Raw genomic sequence first — 19,600 nt, forward strand, 5'->3', positions numbered from 1 at the left:
CTTAATTAAGCTTCTACCCAACGACGTTACATTTGCATTTTGCTCATTAAATTATTGCGAAAACGGTTAACACATTAAACGGTTTGAAGAGAGTGTAGTTAACCCTTCATTTCATACAATGGTTCCAATGAGTTGTTGAATAAACAAAATGTGATAGACGAAATAAAAAATTATCCCAGTCAACCGGATTAGCTCGCAAAATCACTTTGGGACATTACACCTTTTCGCGATGTCGTTTTAACGTTCCATCGCTAGTATCGTTTACGCTTTCTTTTTCTTTTTCTGAAATAAATACAAAGAAATTCTTCTGGACGAAAACGGTAACATTTAAAGTGCTGTACTACATCCCTTTTAAAAGCTTTCAGTATGAACGTATCGCTCAAAATTGATGTACTTTTAACAGTTTCTGTGGAAACATATTCTATATCACCACTTCATATAGATGAACATAAGGTAATACTACCGGTGATGCAACTCTCAAAAATGCATAATAAGAAATTGTCGCCTTTCTGGTTGCATTTAAGCACCACGCGTTGTTATAGCAGACACTGTTATTAATGTACAACAAACGTGTCGGCTATGTTACGAGACTGTGTATATTGCAGCGAAAATACGTTGAGCGGAAATATTGAACAAAGAAAACCAGAATAATTATTTTCATCCAGAATTATTATGTTAAAAGAGAAATTATGGGTGAAGCAGTTGTGTAATTTTACCTTTTAGCTATTCTACTTGGGGTGGTAACAATGAGTTAGATTAATTACTCGGAAAAAAAGATGAGTCTGCGAACAAAATTTCTTAATATTTGTCCCATCTATGCGTTTATGGAAAAAAATTAATTATTCAGAAAGATAAAACGATCAAATGGGTTGAATATACGTTTCACTGGAACAGAGAGAAGAAAAAAAATGGATGCAAAACCCATTTTCGAAATGAGATTATGCAAAAACAGACATTTGTTTTTTCCCCGAAAATTGTGTCATTTTGCAGTGAGAACAGTGTTTTAAAACATTTCATTTGACTAGAAAGGAGACACTTCGAATGTTAACATGATCTACGGTGTATATTTTGAACTTTTAACAAATTATCCAATTAATGGGTGGAAGCTTACGAACTCATGAACTAATTAAACGTAGTTCATGCTCAATAATATAACCATAATTACGCTAAACCAATCCGAAAAGGACTTTTTATGTTACAATTATCTTCATGAACCAGCCATTTGGATGGGTCCTTAATTTTTAATTATTATCATGTATACGTGTAAGGGCAGACAACGTTGTCTCTATAATCTGACGTTCCGTATAACTCGATAAAAAAGTTGTAAATTGTATTTTCTCGGGTGACTTGTGGCAGTTGTGTTGATTCTTCAACACCACTAGCTACCAGCTAGCTTTTACTTTGTGGCTTTTGGGGTGAATTTGAGAATAAACACTTTAGTTTGGGCATCTAGCTCGTTTCACTGTCTGATTTATTCTGCTGATTTTGCTAATTCATCGTTTTCGTCAGAACACTTGATACATTCTATATTTTCATGGCAAACTCAAATTCGACGTTCCAACAAGTTGTGTCGAGTCAAAACATCCTTGAACTTTCCAACTTTTCTTCCCTCATTGAACAAATAACTGTTGACAAACACACATCGTCGCACACATTCTTCCGATTTTCAAACAGATGTTGTAGATGATTTTCGGTCTCAAGATCAGAGATCTTGTTCCATCCACTCAATCTCTACATCCGAATCAACAATTTTCAAAATTCGTTCAATCTACAAATTTATGCAAAAGGAACATTATATTTCAATTTGAGGTGTTCGTGGTTGATATTTTGATTAAAGAGTCGCAAAATACGCAAAGTACTGACAACCACGGTAATTCGATTTTCGTAAATTAAAGAAGATTGACATACATCAGATGAAAAATTAAAAAAATATTTTGGTTTGCTTTTAGAAATTAAGGTCGGCTGTCGCTGCCTGTCTAATCAATTTACCAAGCTCTGAATTGATTATAGTCACAGTCGGGCCTGACATTGACTTATTTTCTAAAATAGCAGACTAATCAAATCTCTTTCGTGTGAAAACAATTCGTTAAGATGATTCAACTTTGATTTTTCACTTACGCCTTTGCGTGATTACGAATAGTTAAAACTTATAAAATAAATTCAAAAGATTCACATCCGTGACAACGATACATTATGTTCCAGTCGGAGAAATTTTTTTTTACAACAAATTACAAACAGTTTAATCCGAAAAATTGCAGTCCTCCGTCCGTGATTTCTAACTATAAAAACGAGACGTCGTGGAGTCCATTAAAATTATAACTTTGTTGGAAAATATATAATTTCACTAGTTTTTCGCTGAATTAGAGGCGAACATTTATCACAAATTGTTTACACATGCAATACGTTTGTGTACGGCATCGACACAGATTGGTTGATTGTGATTTCTGTTCACTGTAAATAATAAAGCAAAATTTCTCGATTAGCGTCAATTGTAACATTATTAACCACACCACAATCGAATGGTTGATTATTTGAACAGGAGCTGCACATGTGTGTACCGAATAATTTGATGATTTAAAATTAGAATTTAATTTAAATTTTTAATTGGCTGCGATCAATAATTTTCCAGCGATTATTTAAACTGTGTTTGCTCATTGTTTTATGCTCATTGGTTTTAGATATGTGCAGCGGATATTTGTGCTTCGTTGTATCCATATTGTGCATCGGCGTCGTAACCGCTATCATTGGCGATGTGGCCTCGCATTTTGGTTGTACTTTGGGCATAAAGGATTCAGTTACAGCCATCTGTTTCGTGGCACTAGGAACAAGTATACCAGGTGAGAGGATAATATAATATATTTCTGCAAATAAATTAGGTTTCTGTTCAGTTTAGAGCCAAAAAAAAAAATATTTGTCGTCGGTTCATGATGCTACAATTTGTTTTATTTAAAATATCAAATTCCAAATTATTAAACGTCGATATTGATACCTAACTGGTCGACGACCTATTCAATTCAATGTCGTCGATAGCATTTATTTCATGTCGTTTTTTTTATATCTAGAAATTGTAGGTTGGGAGAAATGGTATTATAATGAAGGTATTTTCGTAGACACGTAACATATAGTACAGTATACCTCAAATACTGATAATACTGATTTAGAAAGATATTGTTGCTTTTTGTTCGGAATCGCTAGCTTGTAAGAATTCAAATTTTCCTGAAACGGATTAATTACAACTAGCTTGGCCTTTGGACGACTACTGTTGTCTACACGACGACTATCGAATTTTCTGGAATATTTCATTTAGACTTTTCATATGTTCGGTTGAAGCGGCCTCTCTGTTTTTTCCTGTTTTGGCGATTTTCTTCATGGAATCATTTACGTGAACTCAATCTTTCAATCAATCAAAATAATCCCAGGTCTCAAGGGTATCGACCGAATGAATCGAAATAATTTCAAAAAGTTATCGATTAAAACCTTCCTTAATAACTTTTTTTGTACTAATATCCAAGGAACTGTCTAAGCGAATAGGCGAAATGTAACGAATCGAACAGCCATTAACTATGCTGTCTGACATATTAAATCAAACTTCGATCTAATTTATGTACCAGGACCTATTTTCAGGAAAACATTTTCTCATAAATTTTCCTACACATTCCAACATTTTTCCAAAACTTCCTTTTTTGAAAATTTGGGAAAATTGTAGGAAAATGTGGAGGCATTCTAGAAAGAAGGAGAAAGTGTTTTCCAAGAAAAAGGTACTGATTAAAGCCCACGACATAGAGAAATGATAGTCATAAAGTCGCAGAAATATTCTGTTTAAAAATGCATTGATAATACCGACGTTGCATCAGTATAAGTACACCACCCACCTCCATCCACTTTAACTAATTATTGTCTCTACGCCAAATACCGTCTCGATTATTTTAATTCTTCCATCAATTCTACAACTGTATACCCACATCGTGTTTACGTTTTCAGAAAAGGTTAAAAGGTTTATCGTTTTACGATTTATTGACAAACAATCCATTCATTTCCTAAAATTATTTTAAATTTCAGATACATTTGCTAGTAAAGTAGCGGCGATTCAAGATAAATATGCCGATGCCAGCGTTGGAAATGTGACAGGCAGCAATGCTGTTAATGTTTTCCTTGGCATTGGCGTTGCGTGGACAATAGCAGCGTGTTATCATGCGTATCACGGCAGACAATTTGAGGTTAATCCCGGAAAGTAAGTTTAATTTTTGAATAGCAAACAATTTTGAAATTATATCCGAATTTTGAAAAGTCGCCCCCAATCAATTTAATCTTTATTCTTATTCTTTAACTAATTTCCTCGTACTGTCTCATTCTCTGCACTACGAGAAGATTAAGGATATTTTCTTATCTCATTGAGAAGAAGAAATAATTGTAAGACTTTCGACAACCTTCATATCTTAGCATAAACGGTCTATATCATAACCTCTCTAATGGTATAATAAAATACCGAAATTGAAAGGAATTGTTGTTTAGAAGTGCCATCACGTATTTCAGATAGCATTAAGAAGACTATTTCTTCTCTACCTTTTTAGTATAAAAGGTTCGTTAAAAACAAATCCGAATATAAGTTAAGAGCGGCTGGTTTGGTCCGGGAGCTTTATATCGGTAGAGTGACGGACTCACTATTTAGCTCCACTGACCCTTACAAAATCGCACAAGATATGTAAAATTCAGATTCATTTCACACAAGCTTGAATTGTATGTCAGTTGCAAAATCTATGTTTGTATTGCACTATTTAAGCATAGGAGCAAGTGGACGACATGCATTTTTTTAATCTTACGTCCCGACTGTTGTAGAAGATTTTACTAGGGATGGGAGATGTTCAAAATTATCGATAATAACTATCAATCAAAAGAAATGATCGATAATCGATTAATCATATCGTTATCGATAATTTAGTAATTATCGATAATTATCAAAATATCGAAATTCGATAATTATCAAAATATCGAAATTCGATTATTATCAAAATATCGATATTTTGATATTTATCTGAAAATTCATGATAATATACCGATATATCGGAATATATCGATAAATATCGGATTTTCTGACCGAAATATCGATATATCGAATTATCGATACCTTGATAATTATCAAAATATCAATGATTATCGATTATCGATATTTTTTTTATAATTTTCGATAAAAAAAAGTTGATAATTATCGATTATCGATAATCATTATCATTATCGCCCATGCCTAGATTTTACTCGTTCAGGCCGTCTAAAGTTCATGGAACTCGATGAAAAGAACAAGTTTCGACCCACAAGCATGTAACTAACTATTTTACTCTGACAAAAGAAGAAACTGACTGATACTCTGTATAAGTGGTTAAACCTTTGGTGTTTGACTTTGAAATCCTCCCTGTGACTGTAACCATTGGTAATTTACTTTAAAACTTTTTTTTCATTTGTTTAATTTTACTTTTCAGCTTGGCATTCTCAGTGACTCTGTTCTTATCCGGAGCATTTATAGCGATTGCAATTTTATTATTACGACGAAATAAAAAAGTTGGCGGCGAACTGGGTGGACCGGTGGGTATCAAATACGTTACGTCTTCAATTCTGTTCGGGTTGTGGCTTGTTTATTTAATTGCTAGTAGTTTAGAGGCGTATGGTGTTATAAAAGGATTTTAAATTAATTTAAAGAAAAGAAAGAAAAAAAAAACATTTTTTTTTATCAAACTTTACTTCTAATAATTCTAACTATAATACAATTTCTTCGACACACACTCTTCACTAGGATAATTTAAAACTAATGTTAGTTGAAATGTTAAATGACAGGACGATAGAACGAAAGAAAGGATAGAACGGTGAACCAAGAAAACAAATTTGAAGGAAAAAGAATAAAATAATTTTAAGTTAAATGTTGATGATATAAATATTATATTTTGTATATATTTGGGGAAACAAAACAGTTATAAGAAGAAAAACACAGTGTAATTGAATCGTCTATATATGACTATATATATACATAGATGTATCGATTTGAAGTGTTGTAAGTGCATTGTATATTACACACATTGATTTGAAAATAAATATTTAAACTTTCATAGCATCGCATGCGAACCGTACGATTTTCGTGATATTAATATCCGACTATATATTCATAAAATATGATTCGACCTAGCATACCGCGCCATCTAATTAATTTAACTCTTGACATTCTTGACACAAAGGAAAACAATGCCTTGACATGTCATAAATCAGATCAACTTATATAAAGGAACATCGTAAATATTTAATATCACTAAATGTGTTAAGCAATTTTTGCTGTAATTCTATACCATCGCGGAACTTTGCCAAAGTGTTGACATTGTCTCTGAACTCTCAGGTGTTTTCTGATATGAGTATATTTATGATACGGCGTCATTCATAAAACACGTCCGGTTTTTTATTTCTATAGTTTTTCAGAGTCCATCCTGTGCATCTTCGCTTTTTTCCTATACGCCAATGGTATCATCTTGGAATATCACACTTTCATTCCACCTCCCCCGTCCCTATTCGTAAAAAATCGGACGTCTTTTATGAACGATGGCATAGTGTACCTTGTAACGTTTCCTGATAAATCACCTATTTTAACTGTATATACAAGAGTTTATGTTTTACTGAGCAACGCCACCTTATATATATGAGCTCTAGTATATGTTGTGATTTATCCACCAATGTTATTGCATTTATTGACCAGTCTTAAATATGAGTTCTCAGTATTCCCGTTGAAACACTGCCGAATTCCACATAACTTCATATACATATATGACGCACCTAGTTCACTGGATGGCGAAGTACGATAAGTACAATTGATTTTAGTTCATTATTTAGCTAAACAGAAAGTACAACGACCGTCATTGCTATAAATTCTGTATTATGTCGTGTGGAACACATAAAAGGTGTAAATTTCGTAATCTGATGTGTAAAAGTATTCGACGGCTTTTGCCAACACAGGCATATGATACTTTTTTTGTGTATATAACCGAAGCTTTCAGGCTTCTATTACGTGCGGTGAAATATGCATATTTCGTTGCAGAGTCGTTAATCGTTAACCAAGAGGAAATGCAGGAAATTCCAATAAGGGCGAAGTTAAAATTTGCTATTTCGTCGGGAAGATTAACACAGCGCTTTTTCATACTTTGAAAAATCATGTATGAACATCGACCTAATCTTCTTCTCAACATAAGTTCATGTCTATTATCAAATGTTAAAACATTTGTCCGTGCGAACAGTTCAGAGATACATTGTGCAAGCCGGTATTGAAAGGTTTTCCGCACGAGAAACTCATTGAAACCTTTCATAAAGGACGTCCACCACGAATGATGGAGGGGATCTGATAAAGTGTAAGACACTATGTTACAAGTTTTGCAAAAAGGCGGACAAGGAGTGGAGGCTTCAAAAATATTGAAAATTGAGTGTACGTACTTTATGGACGACCTCATTGGTGTGGTCGGCATTATAGAGATTACTTAAATTTATGAGGGATTACTCATGATTCAGTAGCATGTTGTGAAAATTTCTATTTATTCTCAAAATGATTCTCATGATAAGTGGCGTTGCTTTAATTTAGTGCACTTACTCTATTCATTTTTAATTTAAATGCATCACCGTACGGTATTATGCACATAGAACCATTTAGGTATATGTGTTATTGAAGCGGTATGCATAACAATCAAATTATTATGCTGCAGTGTCTGTATATTTACGTTTTATATATATATATATAGTTATATACACAGACACACACTCTCACATCTCATCCAAGATGGACCGGTGGACATTTATGTTAATGAGATGTAGTTGCGAATGAAAGTTTAATTAACATTTAAATCGTAAGATGTTACCTAATTTTGTAATGTGCCGAAAAAGAAGAAAAAATTATTTGAAATGAATACAACAAACAGCAAACAATGAATGTAGATGATGTTAGATTTTAAAAAGAAAAACAAAAAAAACTCATTTTTTAAGAGAAAACATTTTTTTTTTGTACTAGCGGAAAAACACTTTTTTTTAATAGTTAGAATGTAGTCACTTTTTCATTTACAAAATAATTAAAAAAAAAAATTGTCGGTGATTCGTTATCACTTTTGCTTGCAAAAAATTTCAAAACGGATTTTTTTCATTTCAATTTTTCTTTGTACAATGTACAATAAGGATGCGGTGCATCAAAAATATTCGTCGGAAGAGAATTTGATTTTATTAATGGGACGTTGTCATGAATATAAAGTTGAGTTGAGTGGGCGTTAACAAAAAGTTGATTTTAAAATTAGACTTTGCTTGGAGTTTCGAAATTGTTCGAATGCATACTTCTACAAATAAGCAAGAATTATAACTGTGAACTGTGTGATCTAACAAATCAATTGGCAATAATCAGGCACAATTTCCATCGATATTGTTTCCCTAATTTTCATTTATTTTTTCAAACTTCTTCAATTTAAAATTTTTTACGGGGATTCGCTTATTGAACCTTTATCACTTGTCCGTGTCTTACTTCGCCTAATATAACACCCTGTGATATCTGTCATTGTGGTTTAAAGGGAAAAAAATGGAAGTCGGAAACAACATGGTTAATCAGACCAACGTTTACCAACGCCATCGGTTACAGTCAAAAACGACAAAAATAAACGATGAACTGCAAGATTTAATACCCATGCTTCGACCGAAGCAACGCACTGTCAGTGCTTTGACCGAAGACAGACTTAAGTTATATGTCGACAATTCCACCTGTCTGTCAAAGGATTTTGTTTCGCTGGAAAAACATTGTCCAATCATTTCAATTTGATTTGATTTACTCGTACATTTCCCGTTGAAAGATACATCTATTTTAAACTAACCAGTTTTAGTAGATGTGATCTCACAGAATTTAAGTGATTTTCAATGAACCGACTTTAACGCCCTGTAAAACAAATTTTTAATTTACAAAGAAAAATGACAAAAAGCACACATTCCCATTTTCAACTTATGGCTATTAGGGTTAAAATGTAAATTAAAATTTCTTAATTTAAATTGTCAATGTGTTTAATGTACAGTATACCCTCTCTGTCGAAATCCAATTATTGCTTCCACACCGAAGCCATTAAATACTTCAACACAATTCAAAAACAATAAAATTTATTCAGTCTTTTAGTACTTTCAGGTATTGCTCTGAAAGACGAACGTCTTCCTGCAGAGTCTTCCCTATAGAACAGCTGTATAACATAGAAACGAAAATTTATTCATCAACAAGATAAGCTTACACACGCTGTTCGGAAAGGAATCTATGGGAAAATCGCACAAAAAAATAAATAACATAAAATAACAAATGATGCGGTCGATACGTCAATATATTGTAACAGTCAGGGGAAGGACACATGCTGAAAGTAGAATAAATGAATTTTTGATCGAAATAAATGGAAATTTATTGCCGAATTAAAGCTAATCAGTCAAATGACTTCTGCGAAAACTATTGTTTTGTCTTTAATGTTTCCATTTCATCGAAGTGCTGTTTATGATGTTGAAGCTGTTGAAATGCATAAAAACAACAACAATATCCATCCAAAATGTATCCGAAAAACATTTCTAATAAAATTGAAATTCGTATCGATTGCGCTGAATTTGTGGAGTGTTTCAGATTTTAGGACATACTATTCGCACACGTTTGGAATGTGAAGATTCTGATTATCTAGGTCTTCTCAAGGTCTATCAAGGTCTCTCAAGGCGTAAAAAAAGGGAACGAAAAACTGTGTAGTTCATAAAAGAATACAGTTAAATTCAACCGAATTTGTATCTACGTTTACTTCAGCTGGCACATTCATACAATCACACCGCTTATGTGCTTGCGTGCTGATATGGTTTTACTATACGTGGGAGAGTGTATTGGTGATAATGTAATGGCGATATATAACAGGGAATGAACATCACATAAGTAGGGAATGAATATTACTTGGCATTTTCACCAACACATTCTCGCGGGGAAAGCAAAATATGACATAGCTACATGAAGTATATAACTCGAAATGTACTACAACTCGGGCAAACTCTCGTGTACGTACATGTCTCGTTATATACTTCATGTAACTGTCACGCGCATGAGTTTGACGATGGTAATACATCAGAAGCAAATGAAATGTAGACTCACATTCGGTTGACAATTGAGTGTGTAAAATTCTCTCATGATTTATCAGCGAAGTCAACGCACTGACAGTGCTTTGGCGAAGTCAAACAGGCCATTATTTTTGTTGAAGATTGGAGGTTTATTTTTCTTAAATAATATCTGCTATCAATCGAACCATATGAACCATTCAACGTCATTCAAACGATATGAGAGACAACAACGGTCTCCAACTCCGGTTGGAATTTTTTGCAAGCGAAAAACCGGAAAAAACAGCATTACACAAACAAAAAAGAAGTCTCTAAAATGTAACTCTCTAACCGAAATAAAATGCCAATACTTAAATAATCATTAGGTTTAAAAAAGAAAAAAATCTCTAACACTAATTTATAATTAAAGAAAAGAATTACCTATTTGTAAACGTAAAGATAAAAATGATATAAACAAAAAGAAAAGAAAAAAACATAAATCGAATTTTGACATAAACTTATTTTTAAATATATATTCCCGTAAAAAGAAAAAAACGTCAAACAAAATGATGAATATATTTGTTGTAAATATAATTTTGTTATTGATTTGAGTTGTTAACTAATTCAAATTTAGAGAATTTAAACAAAAAACAAGAAAATGAAAATCGAAAATATAAACCAATTAACTGTGTCGTGGTGTTTACAATCAAACAAAGACAAACGGTTTTAAAATAAATTTAAAATAAAAACAAGAAAATATTAGGCAAATCAAATAAAAATTAAATTTATGGTTAAGGTTAATGGTTCAAAAATAAATAAAACAAATGGGGTTCATATGTTGTTGGTACCCTAACAAATTTAGTGACATCTTCTCATTTTGCAGCTTCTCAATTGAAAAATGACTGTGGGACAACCAGTCTTGTTTTGAAGAGGTTATTGTCTTGAATTTGTAGAAAAAGCACGTTTAAAAAACTTACCTACAGTTAATGTCAATCGAGTTTGTGTCTAAGTGTGGTGCAATAGGTCGTGTATCACACATACAAGCCAGTTTCATAAAGAAAGGCATAATAGTGTGGATGTATGAGTGAACCAGCTGGTAAGACAGCTGAAGCAAGCTTAGACAGATTGGATGACATTAACTGTAGGAACAGTTTTTTTTTTCATTCAAGAAAGCTTCCATAAAGAACAAAACATTTTCTTGGAACAAGACCCACCCGGCTGATATTATCAAAGCATGGTTAATATAGAGGTAGCTCATCAATTGACTCTTATCTCAATTTGCCTAAGAACTTTTATGACGTGTGAGATTCGCGGCTGAATCTTTCTCAAATTTTACATTTGACATTCATTGCTACTGTCCAATGAAATAACAAGTGTTAGAGTGCAAATGATTATAAACGTCGCAAATCTAATGTTAGAAATTGCTATCGACAGCGACAATAAAAATCAGCGACGAACGCTAGCTAATTAAATATATGATCACTTTGTTTGCTCAAACTAATGAAGTACAAGATTTAGTGTCAAATGAGAATGCCGAGAATGAGAATAATTCAACTCTGCGTTTCTTTAACCTTCGACACGTTTCATTTTGTATTTTCGGCGGACTTAGGGAGCCAATTTGTTTACAATTCTCCAAGAATAAGGCATTTGCCACCTTGGTTTTTTTAGCGCAGTCAAATCCCTTTACGTACAAATTTGATATGTCCTATAAAGCAGTTTCAAGGTTCCTAGACATGCGGGGATTGATTTTCTTTCACCCATGGTTGTATGTATACGCAATACAGAAGAACAAATGAGAATTTAACACTAGAAGGTGCTACCGAACAACTTTTAACAAAAACTGACGAAAAGAAACTCCTAAAAATTGATATTATAAATATTGTACGACATGAAAAATCTTTTAAATGATTATGTGGACGATGGAATTCTAACAAACAAAAATACTATTATAAAATGTAATATACAGTGGCCGAGCCATTTTGTTCATTTAATGATGTCAAGCAATTAAACGTTAAGACTAAAAATGTACTGCGTTTCAATAATTTCATATACCGCATCGTCCTTCTGCATAAAAGGTACAGTATGTAAATTCCTACACGCTAAAAGTCTTTTGAGTCGAAAAATTGTTGCAAAATACCTGTCGCACATTTATCGTCGAATTTCAAGGACAGTTTTCAAGGAAAATGTTGTTTGCTATTTCGCTTAAAAATATAAATGGCTTAAGAATGGTGTTTGTCATACTTACCATGATAAAGAAATGATAACAGGACCTATCCGAAGCTCTGTTGTGCCTTTTTTCATAGCGCTCTGGATAGCGTGTAACTTGGTTTGAAGTATTCATGAGATAATTCAGAAAAAAAAACGTTCCCTTACTTCATCTTCATTGGTATAATAAATTAACTTAACTTAACGAACATACAAAAAGCACAGACATGAAACAATTTAGACTATCAGATAGAATACAGCCAAAGATAAAACAGCCAAACTTGCCGAAATGGTATGGCAACCACTATTACCATCACCCATTTCGTTTGTTTCCTGTGGCTTTGGCGGTTCCGTTACTGGAGCCGACGGGGCAGTCTGCTTATCGCCGCCATCAATTTTCGAGTCAGTTGAACTTGCCATTCGGGTTGTTTCTTCGTTGGACGACATTGTTAAAACATTATCAACGTCAGCATGACCATCAATATTGTTCAGTACCGCTAAATCACCACCTGGATTCATGTTATTATTACCGAATAAGGATGCTAAGTTTGATGCAGAGAAGCCTGGGTCGCCTGCTGGCTGCAATATTTCATTCGCATCTTGGTTGGAAGTAGTCATTGTCATTGTTGTGGCAGGTAATGTCATCGGTAATGTAGTAGTTATAGTCTCCGATGGTGTTTCAGGCGGAACAACTGTATTTCCATCAACTGCTTGCACCATTGTGCTCTGCTCAGATGCAGGTGTCAAATGGGTGGTTGTATCAGATGAAACAACTGAATTTGTCTCAAGTGCTTGCACCATTGTGCTCATTTCAGATGCGGGTGTTACATGGCTCGTTGTATCAACTGTTTGCATCATTGTGCTCTGCTCAGATGCAGGTGTCAAATGGGTTGTTGTATCAGATAAAGTAACTGAACTTGTTTCAACCGCTTCTACCATTGTGCTTAGTTCAGGCATGGATGTCGAATGGGCTGTTGTAGTAGGTTCTTGAATTTTATTGTCCGTCACAAATGCAGTTGGTGTTTCGAATAAGTTTGTCATACCTGCAATCGATGGAGTAATTGTGGATAATGTTGTACTTGAGTCCATGGATGCGACTGTGTTCACATCCGTAACCGAATCCAGTTGAGCCACAGTTGTCGTAGGTGCGTGGGTCATTGTAGTGTCAGTTTCCTCCACAGAAGGTTTTGATGTACTAACTATTTGTTCGTCTGTGGATATTGCAACAGTACTCATCTCAGCTGATGATGTCGATATTGTTGTATCTCTAAAAACGAAAATTTTTGAGAGTTTACAATGAAATTTGTGATAAATTACGTGGAATCATGGGTACAGATGTATACCAGCAATGAAACAGGCAGGCTGTTGGGACATTCTGATTTCTCTCAAGTTTCTATTAAGACCAGAAAACACAGATCGTCATTGAGAAAATCACAGAAAGATTCGGTTTCATTTCGAAGGGATTTCCTACGTTCTATGCGCATATCATTAGTGCCCCCTGTTAAAAAGTGTAGCAAGGTAGAGATACAGCTTTAATACGTGCGAGACGTTTTTCGTTTTGACAGAGATTTAAAAATATGCAAATATGCAAATATGCAACTTTGTTATTATCATTTTGACTGGTTTCTATCGTTTTAAATAAAATCCAAAATGGCGACCAAGAGCCATTTTGTTAGGAGGTCGAAAGTATTCAAGCCACTTTGCAATATAGTGAAACTTTAATATCTCATTTTTAATTACTCCACATGAATAAGAACATTTTTATTTTCCTTCACTCTAAATCATGGGGCTAACCAAGGTATAGGTATTTCTTTAAAGTTCATATTAGCCGAAATTTATGTACATTGAGATATGAACGTTCGGTAGAGTTGTTGGTTTGGTGAGCCTTATGGCACATCATTCTTTTCTGACTTTTTTTTCTGTTGATGTTAGAGAGCGAAGCTCCGCTCAAACCATTCGAATGCAGAGGGGTCGAAGACCCCGATCGTTGTAAATGTGGGGGTGCCCTTAGGGGCACGGGATTAGTCTAGTATAGATAGATAGACAAATAGACAATCAATTTGGTATATTTAATAGGAAAAGTGACCAATTTCAAACCGATGTATTTCCGTAATTTTGAACCAATCTAGTTGAATGATAACTCGTTTTGTCGTATAAATCGACAAAATGATGGAATAGGTATTGCGGTGATATAGAGAGTAAAATGTTCGGCTATGCATAGTTTTATTTTTTAATTAATAAATCATTACTAAAACAAAACCAATTGAGAAGTTTAGACAGTTAAGGGATCTGACCCAGCCAAATTTTTTTCTGACCCAGTTAAACCGGCTGTACACCGACAAAATTTTGTGGGTCAGTCAGAACCAATTCGAGCCGGGTGTGAACACGGACAAAATTTTCTTTTCGGACTCATTCAAACCGAGTGTACACGGACAAGATTTTCTTTTCGGACCCATTCGAACCGGATGTACACGGACAAAATTTTCTTTTCGGACCCATTCGAGCCGGATGTACACGAACAAAATTTTCTTTTCAGACCCATTCGAACCGGATGTACACGGACAAAATTTTCTTTTCAGACCCATCCGAACCGGATGTACACGGACAAATTTTTCTTTTCAGACCCATTCGAACCGGATGTACACGGACAAAATTTTCTTTTCGGACCCATTCGAACTGGATGTACACGGACAAATTTTTTTTCCGGACCCATTCGAAGCGGATGTACACGGACAAAATTTTCTTTTCAGACCCATTCGAACCGGTTGTACACGGACAAAATTTTCTTACATAAAAACATAAGAACATAAGAACATAAAAAACAAACACCCAATACCACAGTGAAATAATGAGATGCTGAATGGCGTCGACAGTTTTAAAGTGTTTAAACGTCGTGAAAGTTATAAGTTTCGGCACAGTACCATCGACATTTGTTGTTTTAACTAGTGAAAGAACAGGTTATGACGCTCACGAAACTAAAATTTGGAATAATTTGGATAGAACATTTTCTGAGCGAGGAAAAAAAACAACAATTTGCACAGCCGCGATCTTAAAGAACGCATCTGAAGCATGTTATTTTGAATATGAAAAAAAAACTTTGACCATTGGCATTAAAGGAGTTACGCTTCCGCGACGCCTAGAAGTTTTTAATTCATCAAAATAAAAAAGTCCTTACAACGACTTCAGTGTACTCAAAAAAAACCCTTAAAGGTTGAAGGTGACGCACGTCTTTACTTACAAAATAACTGATATCTCTAGAGAGAAACTAGAGGGACCGAGCTAAACAAATCTGACCTAAGCAAATTTTACGAAAAAAAATTGTCAGAAAAATGTCAGAAAAACGTCACTACTTTCATCAAAATCCAAAGCAAGGTTTTTTTAAAAAAGAATTTTAATTCTGAAAAATTCTAAATTCTAAATGGTGAAAATATCTGAAAAATGTACGAAAAATTCCACAAAAGGCAAGAACCGAAACATTTGGGTAAAATTCACATACATCGATGTTCCCAGTCAACAAAGTGTTTCCAGGTTATGATATTTTGGCACAAAATTTAAAAATCCTTCAGCGAATTCAAATTTTACGCTAAAATATCAAAGACTGGAAAGAACTTAATTGACTGGGAACATCGATGACTTTAAAAACTTGGATAAATCTAAAATTGTGCTTTTTAAAGATTTGTAAAATTTGATCTCAAATTTTTGGCTAATTCATCAATTCCATTCAATAAAAAATCGACGCTTCAGCGTGAAAGAGACAAACATTTTTTTCTGAATGGATCACATACAAAAACTAAATCCCATCTTACTACATCCATTCCGATCGGACCCTGCATAAGAAAATGAGACAATACAAAAAACAAAGACAATGATAAGATTTGGTTGCATGATATGCTCAAAGTACAATGACCAGATTATGGACTGGTATATTGAAGAAAAGTATTATCCAGAAGGATATTTCTGTTATCATCATCGGATTATACATGTATAAGAAACCGAGCCATTCAAACATTTCGACCGAAATGGATGTGTGCACCACACATTGTGTAGCATTAATGAAAGAAGAAGGGAAATTGAAACCGTAATAAGTTTTGTCTTGGTTCGGAACAGTGCCATTTCGCTACGTCTGAACAATTCCAGACACGGCATTAGAACCTACGTACATAATATAACACAGCTCGCATTGAACTCGGCAAAATAGAATCATTTTATGGTTCAACTTTTTGATGTGACATTATAATTTTCTTTTCGTTTATCGGTTCATCAAACAGGCGAATGTTGAACGGAATAAATTGGGAAAAATATGTTTCGGTTATACTTACGCATCTCCCATCATTGGATGTGCAGGTACAGCCGTTAGTAGAAGGAAAAAGTTTAGTAATCCACAGAATCGTTTCATTGTTGGCTCAAAGTGTTTGGTAGATTAGTATCGTGTGTAAGAGCTGTCTCACCGCTCGAATGTAGAATATATATTGGTCACAAACTGAGTCTGTTCAAAGAGTTTTTCTTCCCTTTGACTTTTCTGTATCACAAACTCGATCGTAATGAAATTTGATTATTTTAATGTCACAGGTTTAACTGTTCACATGCAGCACTACGTTTATCTATACTTCAAATAAATAAATGAATGAAGGTAAACGCAAATAACATGAACTATCTGCCTTTCTAATACAATAGGGCACAGTAAATTCAGGGTTTTAACGATAACGAAAATCTATTGAAATTTGAATAACAATCAACGGCTACAGTCAACGCTAAGATGCGGGATATGAATCTATTTTTTGTTAAAAAAATATTTTTCTCAGTTACTTTTGTTGTTTGCTCGATTAAAACTCGGAAACGTTTGAATGGAACAAATGAATTGACTCGATTTAAATATATACTACAAAAACTGTGTCAATCCACTTCCTTTGACTATGTGTACAAAATCCGTTTTTAATATTTCTTTAAAGAAAATTTAGTTTAGTATGACAAGGATAAACGTATTACGAGCCCACATGTGTGACAATCAACTGATTCCCATCATAAATTTTTAATTTTAATTTTAAACTGGAAAGCCTCCATTTCGAAAGTATTTATCAAGTTTATTGTCAAGCGCTCAATTCGATGAGACATTATTGGAGGGAAAAAAATCAATTGATTTATCGAATTTTCGTTTGTATTATTTTTGTTGTTTTAAGTTAAATTCTAGCTGTGAACAACCCTGATTCCATCCATACCGACCGTTTACGGTTTACTTGTATCTATGTCCGAAAAATGAATTAGGTTTCGGTGTTGCTTCTCATTTCGGTCATGATGTAATAATATCGAAGTCAAGTAAAATAGATTGTTCGGACTAGATAGTTTAATTCAAAATAATTACGTTAATATATTTTGGATGGGTTTTTTTTGTGTTCCGCCTGTTTCAAGGATATACACCTCGATATATATACACTCACTATTTGAACCGAAAATAGAACAATGGCAGTGGGTTACTAATTTTAAGATTGACAATATTTTTACCGAATTAAATTTTTACTTGACACGAAAATCAAGTTAATTTTGAGATGATTTTGAACGAATGTTGTAGGTTTGCAAAAAAAAAAAAACACCCTCAGATAGAGCCTGACGGTACTTCAAAGATCCGAAACAAAATGTTAGACAGTATATCGTAATATGACAATCTAAACGGTCTTCGAATCAATTTTTTTTACATATTAGTGACGGAAAGTATAATTTTTGTTGCATCTCGGAGGAAAATGGTTATTTATGACATCGAGTGCAAAGGACTTTATCGCATTTGCCCCATGTTGTTTTCAGGGGAAATTGTTATTCCCCCATTTCGTTTGCCTCGTGTTCGGTCATACGATAAAGCAGTATATCATCACATACGATGAAAAAGTACTTCGCACCTAGATTCATACGAGGATTTATGCACATTTTGCACATTATGATGCTGAGTTGCATGAATGATTTTTCTCAACTCAGTAACTAGAAGTAAAAGTTTCGTTGGCTTTTTCAAGAAAAACGTTATATACACGATGAGACACCATATCTGCATTCTATTTAGTGTCAAAAAAAGTATCTAGCACTCAGCCGCATAAATAGTGTAACATCGGGTGCCTAAACATTTATTTTCCCAACTCAGTGACGAAAAATAAAAGTTTCGCAGGGTTTTTCGACAAAAACATTGTATGCAACTCGATAATAAATGATTTCTGTCACTCGGCATCATAATATGCAAAATTTGCAAACTTTAGATGCCTCTGTGGCAACTCGATGCAAAGTACTCTATTAGGCTCACTATCTGTATTATGACACATACGGCCTGCGACCTCGTGTCATAATTACACATCTAGAGCCTAATAAAGTATTTTGCACCGCGGTTGTATAAATTACTGGTTCTGCCACCGAAATTTAAAATAGGCTGAAAATCTAGATTGTTCAAAATTTCGATTCATGTTTGGAAATGAACTTTTATGAATATTTCGGCACAATTGATCACATTGAATCGGTCAAGTTGGATGAGTGATCGCTTACAATAAAAAAATTTCATTTTTTATGCTTTTATCTATTTCTACTCTCGGTTAACAGAACGCATTGTATGTAACATGTTTTGGAATGGTACTTTTTCAGGACACGCCCTTAATTTTCCTTCATATACGTCTAGTGGTCAGAAGAGGATTTTCGTCGGTTAGAAAATAACTAGCTTTTTGCGTGTCTGAATTTCAGATAACGCAATCGGAGAGTGGATCATACGTTTGACTTACTATTACTCAGACTAATTTTCAAAGGCAAAATGAATAATAGTCTAAAACGGAAAGTATTCGATTCGTGTGCCCTTCCAGTGCTACCGTATGGAGCAGAGACTTTAACGCTTACAAAAGCATCCGAAAATAAACTGAGAGTAGCACAAAGAGCCATGGAAAGAAATGTGCTTGGAATTACGCTCAGAGACAGAAAGACAAACCAATAAATACTACAACAGACAAAAGTCGTTGATGTCATGTAAAGAATAGCGTCTTTAAAGTGGAGTTGGGCAGGAAATATTGCGAGAAGAACAGTCTTCGCTGGACCAAAACCATCATGAACTGGAGACCACCGACAAAAATTGGATCAGGGAGCCTATAAATGGCACCAAGTGGCAATGGACCGTTCGAATTGGAAAGAAATTGGGGAGGCCTTCATCCAGATGTGAATACACCACCCTGAAAAAGAAAAGGGACAGGCAAATGCTAGTGCGTTGTTCGAAGATAAAATTATTCGAAATTTTCTGTGGTGCTAAAATAGTCAAACTTTAAGTTGGAAACTTTCAAATTTTTAATTC

General features: G+C 34.2%; 2 protein-coding genes across 5 annotated transcripts in view; one reads left to right on the forward strand and one right to left on the reverse strand.

Moving 5' to 3' along the window:
- The window catches only part of LOC119067171 (sodium/calcium exchanger 1), a 96,958-nt gene extending 86,326 nt beyond the window's left edge, over nucleotides 1–10,632 (forward strand). For both annotated transcript variants that reach the window (XM_037169984.1, XM_037169985.1), the window contains exons 7-9: nucleotides 2,679–2,837; nucleotides 4,060–4,231; nucleotides 5,475–10,632. In XM_037169984.1, the coding sequence (XP_037025879.1) occupies nucleotides 2,679–2,837; nucleotides 4,060–4,231; nucleotides 5,475–5,679 (536 nt within the window). In that variant the 3' untranslated portion in view covers nucleotides 5,680–10,632. The remainder of the gene's footprint in view (nucleotides 1–2,678; nucleotides 2,838–4,059; nucleotides 4,232–5,474) is intronic.
- A 1,829-nt stretch (nucleotides 10,633–12,461) lies between these two features.
- Nucleotides 12,462–17,813, reverse strand: LOC119067175 (mucin-12-like). 3 transcript variants are annotated; one of them, XM_037169988.1, is made up of 4 exons: nucleotides 16,617–17,812; nucleotides 13,521–13,564; nucleotides 13,096–13,490; nucleotides 12,462–13,014 (listed from the first exon to the last, which is right to left on the reverse strand). In XM_037169988.1, exons 1-4 carry the CDS (start codon nucleotides 16,691–16,693, stop codon nucleotides 12,535–12,537), a joined length of 996 nt encoding a protein of 331 aa, XP_037025883.1. In that variant the 5' UTR covers nucleotides 16,694–17,812; the 3' UTR covers nucleotides 12,462–12,534. The 3 variants fall into 3 exon arrangements, with proteins under 3 accessions (XP_037025883.1, XP_037025881.1, XP_037025882.1); XM_037169986.1 differs by having other exon boundaries at nucleotides 12,462–13,490; nucleotides 16,617–17,813; XM_037169987.1 differs by having other exon boundaries at nucleotides 12,462–13,483; nucleotides 13,514–13,564; nucleotides 16,617–17,813.
- Nucleotides 17,814–19,600: the final 1,787 nt, after the last annotated feature.

The sequence above is a fragment of the Bradysia coprophila genome (assembly GCF_014529535.1).
Source record: "Bradysia coprophila strain Holo2 chromosome X unlocalized genomic scaffold, BU_Bcop_v1 contig_12, whole genome shotgun sequence".
Classification (NCBI taxonomy): domain Eukaryota; kingdom Metazoa; phylum Arthropoda; class Insecta; order Diptera; family Sciaridae; genus Bradysia; species Bradysia coprophila.

Bases quoted from the DNA above. Each gene is read 5' to 3' on its own strand.
- LOC119067175 (XM_037169986.1), bottom strand. From the start codon at position 16,693: ATGAAACGATTCTGTGGATTACTAAACTTTTTCCTTCTACTAACGGCT. The intron at 13,565-16,616 runs GTAAGTATAACC...TTTCGTTTTTAG, and splicing joins CATCCAATGATGGGAGATGC to AGATACAACAATATCGACAT. The intron at 13,491-13,520 runs CAATATCCACAG...AAATAGTTAGTA, and splicing joins AGCTGAGATGAGTACTGTTG to CATCAAAACCTTCTGTGGAG.